Below are 9,246 nucleotides of genomic sequence, written 5' to 3'. Positions count from 1 at the left end.
GGGAGTTTCAAATTTCAGGCACAAGAGATGTATAAATGTTAATATTTTCGATTGCTTTAAAACGAGTCTTTCTAAGATCTCATTAAATGCAGATTTGCCATCCATGACTAGAAAGTCCATGTGTTCTTGAAATGCAATTGGATATTCGTTGAGCTTAATTGTTAATGTAATTTATCTTCTTGAAATCAAAACCATATATAGGTTTAGCCATGGGTATACAATGGTGATCAATATTCATTTGGTCAAAAGCACCTTCAAACAAAATATTAACAGAGTTGTCATTATCCACCAACATGCGGTTAAGATTGTTACTAGCTATTACAGCCTGTACTACCAATGCATCACAGAGAGAATATAACGTGGGAATGTCACTTTGTATTTCATCCCAATTTATTGAATAACCTACTTTCTCTTACGCTTTTCTAGTTCACAAATTTTATATATTTGAAAAAAATCTATGAGTATAGTTACATACAAAAAAATAAAATAAAATAAAACAGTTTGCACTTTTGGCCCTTGTTTAAGCTCATTATTCCAAAAATTCATTTTCAACCACACATTTTTTAATAACATACAAACCCAAAACTTTTTCTTAATTGTTAACCACACTTCTCCATCAATCTACTATTCAACATGCATTCTTCCCCCCTCCACCCAAAATGAAGCTCAAACAGGGGCTTGGTTTGTCTATATGGAGATACGAGTATTTTTGTAAGCTATGCAGAACTGCCTTCAACACCCGTGGGAATCGGTGTTTTTGAACAACTCTTTAGATCATTTTCTACATTGATGTCTTTTACTTTTCAGTAAGTCTACTTTGTTCTTAGTCTGATTCTTCTAATTTCATAGGTTGGTAATCAATTTATTTTTAATTGGGAATACCTATGATTAGAGAGATGTTCTAGCCTATAAGTACTCTTTTTCATTGTAGTAGAAGACAGATTTAAAGTGTGTTTTATTGAGCATTTGACTTCTTGAGAAGAAAGATTTCTTCTTGTTCTTTTTTCTTATCTCATTGGTTGACTCCTTTAGGTGACAAGTTGATCTTTCATTGTGTGTTCTGTGTTACTTCATTTGTCTTGCCCTCAATTCCGATGTCAGAATATATGACTCCTTGCTCATCATTGTTATTAAAAGTAACTAGAAGAGATGCATATTTAGGAATAAATCAAATCCAAATTAATTCTTTTATGGGCTTTCTGAGGCACGAACATAGCTCTTTTATTCTTTGTTTTTCTACCTATATAAGACCTCCGATCATGGTGTTGACTTCTCTTAATGGGGTAGAGATCTGAAAGCCTTTGGTGGTGTTTGCTTTGTCTCAACCTACCTTGGTTTGTTTTTGCGACCTCGCCCCTTGTCCAAAACTCCATCACTCTCTAGATGATCTAACAAATGATCATTTCTACTTTATCTCTTCTTGGCTATTAGATTAAGGTGCTTCTAATTATATGACTCGGGATCCTCTATTGCTTAATAATCTTAGACCGTATACTGGACATCTCAATATACAAAAAGCCTATGGTAACACTCTTCCAATCTCAGCAGATTTACCTAAAGTTTTGTTCTCTCCTAGTTTATCAACTAATCTTATTTGTATTGGTTGACTTGTTGATAGCGATTGTATTGTATCATTTTTCTTCTTTTGGTTCTCATGTGCAAGATTAGGTGTCCGAGATGATGATCGTAAGAGGGGCCTAAGGAAGGACATCTCTTTCATGTATTATCGAAGCTTGATATGTTTTTTCCTATTGTTTATAATTCTGCTACTTTTGATATTTTTGATTAGCATAAGAAACTGGGTCATCCTAATTCTAATGTGTTACAATACTTGTTAAATTCTGGATTGCTTGGTAATAAGATTTCTACTTTGGTTCATCTATTTTTCTTGATTGTGCTTTATGTAAACTAGCTAAAATTAAGGATTTACTGTCGTGTCTCATAGCTCTTACACATTACATATTTTCGATATTGTTCCTAGTAATATATGGGATCTTGCATTTGTGATATCTCATGCTCGTTATAAATACCTTGTTACATTTATCGATGATTATAGTCACTTTATATGGGTTTATTTTCTCTGTGCAAAGAGTAAGGCATTTTCTGGCTTTCAAGCTTTTCTTGTTTTAATTGACAATCAATTTTCCTCTTCAATCAAAATTTTAAGATCTGACTCAAGAGGTGAATTTACATCTAATGTGTTTCAATCTTTCATTCAGACCAATGGTATTATTTCTCAATGATCTTGCCTTTCTATCCCTTAACAAAATGGGCTGGCAAAGTGCAAGAATTGTCACATTCTCGACATGGTAAGAGCTTTTCTCATTGAGTTTTCTATTCCTTCATGTTTGCGGTATAAAGCCTTATCTATCATTGTATATATCATAAATCGTTTGTTTCTCCTACTCTTAATAATGTTTATCCTCCTGTGTTCTTTGTCATGCATGATTTTCCAATAGAATCCACTTGATACTCGTAAGCATGTTACCCTGGTCACTCCTCTCGAGCTTTCTTATCAGATGATGGTCTTCCAAGCCTTCCCAATCTTCCACTTTCTTTCACTCTTCATCCCACTTTTTGTGTTCTTTGACCACCAGATAGGTATGATTTTCCTTTCCATAGCTCTATTTCTGCTACTTTTACTCAATTTTCGTACCATTGTCTTATAGAAAGGCTATGTAACAACAATGTTGGCAATAGGCAATGAGTGCAAAACTAGAGTCCCTTGAGGCCAACCAATCCTAGGATGTTGTGCTATGTCCACAGGCTATAAAACCTATTGGAAGTAAATGGGTGTACTTAGTCAAATTTCGTTTTGATGGTTCTCTCGAGCATTATGAAGCTTGATTGGTTGCTTGAGGTAATGTCAGGTGGAATCGACTATGATGAGACATTTGCTCCCTTGGCTAAAATGACCACTGTTCACTTCTTGTTATCGCTTGCGACTTTTTGGTCGTGGTCTTTATATCAAATGGATGTGAAGAACACATTCTTGCATAGAGATCTCAAGTTATTTATATGAATGGTCCATCTGGTATGCCTCTCCTTCAACTAACTCTGTATGTAAGCTAAAACGCTTCCTACATGGTTTGAAACGGGATCTTCGAGTATGATTTGACAAGTTCTATCGTACTCTTTTGGTTTTTTCCTTCATTCAAAGTCAGTATAAAGCATCTCTGTTCTTTTTACAAGAGTACTGCTAGCATCATTTTCTTGTTATATGTGGGTATTATTATTTCTGGATTTGATCACAACCTTACTTAGAAGGTTTGATCACAGCCTTACTTCTTTAGCTTAGAAGTTTACAAAGCACTACATAGTATTTTCTTGAATCAACATAAATATATTCAAGATTTGATTAGGTTCCCTGATTTATTTGAAGCCATCTCAGTTGATATTCAGTTAGAGGTTAATCTTAAATATCGAAAAGATGAAGGTGCTATTATTCCAGACCATACTTTATACTAGAAATTTGTCGGTATTCTCATCTATCTCACTATCACACGTCCGGATATTTTCTTTGTAGTCCATACCATCAACAAATGTATGCATGCTCCGCGTCATCTACATTAATAGTTGTCCACCGCATAATTCGCTATCTTAATGGGACACTTCATCGTGGTCTATTCTTCCCTAGGGTCATGTCTCTTAAACTCACCACTTATAGTGATGCTGACTAGGCGATTGCCCCGATTCTCATTAATCTACTACTGGGTGGTGTATTTTTCTAGGTGATGCTCTCATTTCTTAGAAATGTAAGAAGTAGAATTGTGTTTTTAAGTCCTCCACTGAGATTGAATATTGCTCTATGTTAGCTTCATATTCTAAGATTGTGTATCTACGTGGTCCTCTAGTAGAATATGCTATTTTTCAATCACAGCCTACTCGGCTAATCCTGTGTATTATGAACGCACCAAACGTATTGAAGTAGAGTGTCATTACATACAAGGCGACTATGATTCCAAGATCATTTCTCTCCCTCATATTTTCAAATTGATGCTTATTGGAAGATCGTGTGATTAAAAAGGAATTTGAGAAAAAATAGAGCTATACATGTGCGATATGTAATCTCTTTCACAAGATGTAATAAAAAAAACTAACATATACACTAGCAAAACCCACAACATGTCATTGCATTTATTTAAAATTCAAATTTAGGCTATATTCACTTATTAGTAAATTTTGAAGCTTAATCCAACGCACTCTTTATTGTTTGATCGACAAACTACATCAGAAGAAATCCAGAAATTGACAGAAGAGAGAGAGCATTTTATATGCGTTTCTTAGAGAATTCACAATTTAATATTTGTAGTGATTAATTTGATTTCCTCCAAGATCAGTATCATATCAAAGAGAATCATTTAGGATTTTGCGGCGTCGCTCATTGTGCATCGCCAAGCGCCCACGGCAACTTCTTTTGACTTCATCAAATTCTGATACCTCATGAAACCTGCGGGATGGAATCCGGTAACCATACAAATGAAGCCTGTTTTGCTTTTTCATTCTTAAGTTGGCCCAAGCGATTGAGTATTGTAGCAATTGGAAACAGTTAAATAATGCAAATTAGTGTACCGTAGAACATCCATAATCAGTTTTTGTTTTTGGCTAAAAAACGTAGTACAAGATTATAAAAACTATATGTCATTCATATGATAATCTACAGACGTCTTTAAAATGTTTGATGAAATTCCCAAGTATGTTTTTTTTTATAGGTTGCTTGCTGGATTAATTTGTATTTTGTGATTTTGAATCTAAGGATGTCCATTACCATGCTTGTTTGAAATTTATGAACTCGCATCTTTGACCATTTCAATTCTGATTACTTTTAAATCAATTACAATTACATAGAAATAAAATTTCAATTACATAAAATCAACTATTTATTAACATGTTCTCCATAAGAACCCCAACCAAAGGCCTCATTATGCGTGTACACATTCTGATTGGGACCTACCGTTATACTCTGCTCTGATTTTAAAGTAATTTATTAGCCTCCGGTCTGTATTTCAAGTAGGTTACATTTGGGAATCATACTATTGTGCAATGTCTATTTATGAACTCATAATATCATACAACTAATGTCATTACACGCCTTCTTCAAAATATTCTTCTTTTATAGCAAATATTCCCGTTGCTGCTTATTCAGTTCATTAATTTGTCAATTGTTTAGGTGTTAATATAGTGTTGGCTAAATTTCCCTTGGTGAATTGCAAAAAAAAATACTACACTGCCTTATTTTGTCCTCTTTCAGTTAACTGATCAGTTTGTAGTTTTGTCTATTGACCATAAATTAGAAGTTCTATGCCCGTCTGTATTCACAAACAAGTATGCAGAAACAGATAGAAAGAATTTAAATTACTGCAAATGTTTTAATATTTGAACCTGCTGCACTGCTGGCAGAAACGTTGTTGGAGCCCAGCTACAAGAACTGCAGGAGCCTTGGAGTGAAACTCACAGACTTTGTGCCGGCGATGATATGGTCTAGCACCAGCCATATCCACAGTACAGTCTTGTACCTGACAACAAGGCTGCACGGAACCTCCTGCACTTGATGCCCTTATTGTGGTAAGAGTCAATGCCCTCTTCATATATTTATCGTCTTCATCTTCCCCATCTTCCTCTTCCTTAACCAATGTAGCTTCCTTTGCATCCCTCTTTACTTCTGCTAGGCTTGTTTCCATGCCTTAGAAACAAGAAATTATGATAAAATTGTATGGACAAGTGGGAGAAAGTGAAAAAAGTGAAACTTGAAGTTAAGGATAGTGAAAAAATGAGCAAGAATAAGAGGACCACAAGTGCCATTCTCCTTTTCTTAAATGTCTAGACTTTTGCGGATTGCAGTATTATGAGGTTAAGATGGGTTCAAACATATTGAAACCAGTATTGGCCTTCCAATCAAAACTTTAAGGACTTTAATGTGACCCCACATTATTAGATGAGATAATAACATGCCAATTGACCTAATGTAGAGTGAGTCCTTGGAGGAGCATGCAATTATGATGACCTGCCATGCGTGTGCTGTCTAGTTGGTGAATTTCTGAGTTTAATGGACTATGATGTACCGATATGGACACATGTGTCCAACACGATACGTGTTGGATACGTTGACTCGTGATTTTTCAAAAAAGTACCGACACGACATGACACGTCGACACGTTAATTAACTTCTTTAAAATTTTTTATTTATATAGTATAAATTTAGTTTTATACTTATAATTGATTTTGCTTATTGAAATCTTTTAAATATGAGTACTTATTTATTATTTATTAATAATTTTGAATTAAAAATATATAATAACTATAGTAAGAAACAACAATGATTATTATAGAGTGTTCGAAGAGTGTCGATACGTATTTGATACGGACATGCTATCCTAGTTAGAGTGTCTGTGCTAACCTTGAGAGGTAGGTCAGTGGTCAAGCATTTTGTTTGCTACCCAATGGTCACTAGTTCGAGTCCCCTCAGTGCCATTGAGGTGAGTACTCGACTGTAAATTTCAAGGTCTTATGGGATTAGTTGATGTACGCGTAAGCTGTCTGGATACCCACGGTCATAAAAAAAGTTAATGTCTGTACTACAGAGCTAATGAAAGTAAGTGTGAAGCGAAAGAGCTTTGAGTTAGCAACTCTCCATCCAAAAGTTTAAGTTTGGTAAGAAAATTATGAATTCACTGTGTCAATAAGTTGAAAGTCTAAATTGTTGGAGACATGACGAAAGTAAAAAGAACACTAATAATCTACATTACTGAAAGAATGTTAGTCATTCTATCATAACACATACACAAGTTGATACAAATGACAAAACACTTGTTTCATTAAATCGCTCGTGATTGTATAATTGTACTTATTGGAAGGCTTTATGTCTCACACATTCAGGTTAAATGAATACTACAAGTTGAACATATGTAATTACTAAAAATAAAGGATTTGTAAACTAAAAGTGAACAAATAGACTAGTCCAAAAATAAATAGCCTTGTTAATGAGATTAGAATAAGATTTTTAGTACATTTTGATAAAAGTTATTGAAATATGTGATTGAAAAGTTTTTGATATCATGAAATATGTGATTAAAATTAATTGTTAACTCTGATTTAGGTTAAAATTTAAAGGGTGTTTGATTTCCATTTTTTTTGAAATACATTTTTCTCTCTTCTTTTTAACCATAAATTCTTCATTAAAATAATATTACATGCAAATAAAAAACTTTCCCTCCCTTTTTTTAACCACACATTTTTCATCAATCTATTATTTCAAAATACATTTTTCAAAAATAATATGACTCAAACACCCCCTTAGATTTTGGTGGAAATTACACAAAACCATATTTTAATTATTCCAAATTCGTAAACCAGATGGGAAGTTTGACATTTCAAAAATCAAAATTTTTAAATTATTTAAATAAACTAATTACCCAAAAAAAAAGAAGACACCCTACTCACTACCAAGCAAAAGACACAACCCCTATCTTTTCCATCTCCCTCGCTCTTCTCTCTCTCTCCCTCACTTTTTCTTCTCCGGCGACGGTTGCCCCCATCTCCTCCCTCTCCCTCGCTCGTCTCTTCCTATCCCTCACTTTCTCTTCTCCATCGTCGTCGTCGCTCAACACGCTTCTCGATCTGTACAATGCCCTGACTATGTTAATCGGCAATGTTAGACAAATATTGTGAGCTGTAATTTGTGATTCGTGATCGGGTGTCGATGAAGCAGTATTTGCGAGGCAGATCCACCATCTCACTCCGGTGACTCTTCTTAGGTGATGGTGTTTTTGTATGGTAGAGATTTTGTGGTGGTGGCTGTGGTGTTTTTCTGATTTTGTGTGGTAGTGTTCATGGTGCTTGTGAGGTGGCGGCTTTGGGTAGTGTTTTTGTGGTGGCAGTGTTAGGTGGTGTTTATGTGGTGGCAATTTTGGGTGCTGTTTTGTATGTGACAGTTTTATATAGAGATGACAATTCAAATTGTCAAAATTGAAAACCATAGTTAATCGAATCGAATGGGGCAAAAAATTGAACCGATGGTGCAATAGGGCATATATGGTATTTGATTTTAGTGACATGATTCGAGGTGGGACGGGTATAGTATTTGCGTCGTTGCTCCGCCCCAAATAGATTAAAATTGGGCTATTAGACTTTCCATTATTCTTTCTATTATAATTCGTCTAGCCCAAAATTTATGGCCCATTACTGACCCATAAGTAACCTAACCTAGCTACCACTTACCTACTAAGTACTAACCCTATCACAAAGAAAATTGGAATCAAATTCCACAAGACATTAGCCGACAGCCGTCTTCACTCGAGTCTCTACAGTGCGTCCCCAAATTTTTTTTTCTTCTCCACACCGTATTCTTTCTTGCTTGGCATCGCCATCCCCAAATAGGAGGGTATTTTATTGCTAATTTTTTCTCTTTTGTGTGTAGAAATTCTGCTACTTCATCATACTTTGGAGCTTGTGCAAGGTTTGGTGACGAGGATGTTGATGAAGAGGTATATTTTTTTTGTTTAAATCTTTAGTTAAGACCATTCTGAATTAGGTAATATGTTTGTATTATTACTCTACTTACATTTCTTATTTACTATATAGGAATCAGTTTTGAGTTTTGATGTATGCTGGTAAGAGTTGTGGGAAGAATGAAGATTGAATATAAATTGAGGTTGGAGCTTTTGAGTTATTGAGTAGGAATCAAATTCAATGTACAAGGATTAAGGGACAAAGATATTGTTTGGTTTTGTTATGTTGATAATATTGTTTGTTAAATTTAGATTTTGCATTTGAGAATTGGGACATTGTTTGCATTTTCATTTGTGATCTTGTTTGCTACATTGGCTTAGTATTATGTTTTTGTTTTCATTGACTTTTTTCATAATTTTTTTTTAATTTAACGGCTGGATTTATAAAAAATAATTTATTTTCGTGGTTATTAACGAGCCGAACCGAGATATGAACCGAATCTAACCGAACCGACTTACGTGGTTATGTTGTAGCCAAAAAAATTGGCGGTTCAGTGATGGTTTTAATGGAACCGAACCGTTGCCAACCCTAGCTTTATAGTGGTGGCTATGGTAGTAGTATAGGTCAGTGTGCAATGCCTTAGCGTCGTTGTTCGTGTGGCGCTCGCCGCGATGGTGGTGGTGTTGCTATTGGTGTTATAGTGGTGGTAATGTCGATGGTGGTGGCGGTGGGCGACGTCGCTGGTGGTGGTTGGCGGTGACTGTGGTGGTAGCATTGAAGTGGTGGTCGTAAGTATTG

At 35.1% G+C, this 9,246-nt stretch overlaps 1 protein-coding gene and 1 long non-coding RNA gene across 3 annotated transcripts; one reads left to right on the top strand and one right to left on the bottom strand.

Moving 5' to 3' along the window:
- Window positions 1-4,104: 4,104 nt before the first annotated feature.
- Window positions 4,105-6,007, bottom strand: LOC111396069 (squamosa promoter-binding protein 1-like). 2 transcript variants are annotated; one of them, XM_023022341.1, is made up of 2 exons: window positions 5,383-6,007; window positions 4,105-4,504 (listed from the first exon to the last, which is right to left on the bottom strand). In XM_023022341.1, exons 1-2 carry the CDS (start codon window positions 5,679-5,681, stop codon window positions 4,348-4,350), a joined length of 456 nt encoding a protein of 151 aa, XP_022878109.1. In that variant the 5' UTR covers window positions 5,682-6,007; the 3' UTR covers window positions 4,105-4,347. The 2 variants fall into 2 exon arrangements, with proteins under 2 accessions (XP_022878109.1, XP_022878110.1); XM_023022342.1 differs by having other exon boundaries at window positions 4,105-4,450; window positions 5,383-6,002.
- LOC111396070 lies at window positions 4,144-8,775 on the top strand. The gene is made up of 4 exons (XR_002702930.1): window positions 4,144-4,467; window positions 5,401-5,565; window positions 8,417-8,483; window positions 8,581-8,775. It is a non-coding gene; the product is annotated as an uncharacterized LOC111396070 (long non-coding RNA).
- The last annotated feature ends 471 nt before the right edge of the window (window positions 8,776-9,246 follow it).

Source organism: Olea europaea, chromosome 6 (genome assembly GCF_002742605.1).
Source record: "Olea europaea var. sylvestris chromosome 6, O_europaea_v1, whole genome shotgun sequence".
Taxonomy (NCBI): Eukaryota; Viridiplantae; Streptophyta; class Magnoliopsida; order Lamiales; family Oleaceae; genus Olea; species Olea europaea.
The sequence above is the reverse complement of the archived record's forward strand: the minus strand, read 5'-3'. Positions and strand labels throughout refer to the sequence as shown.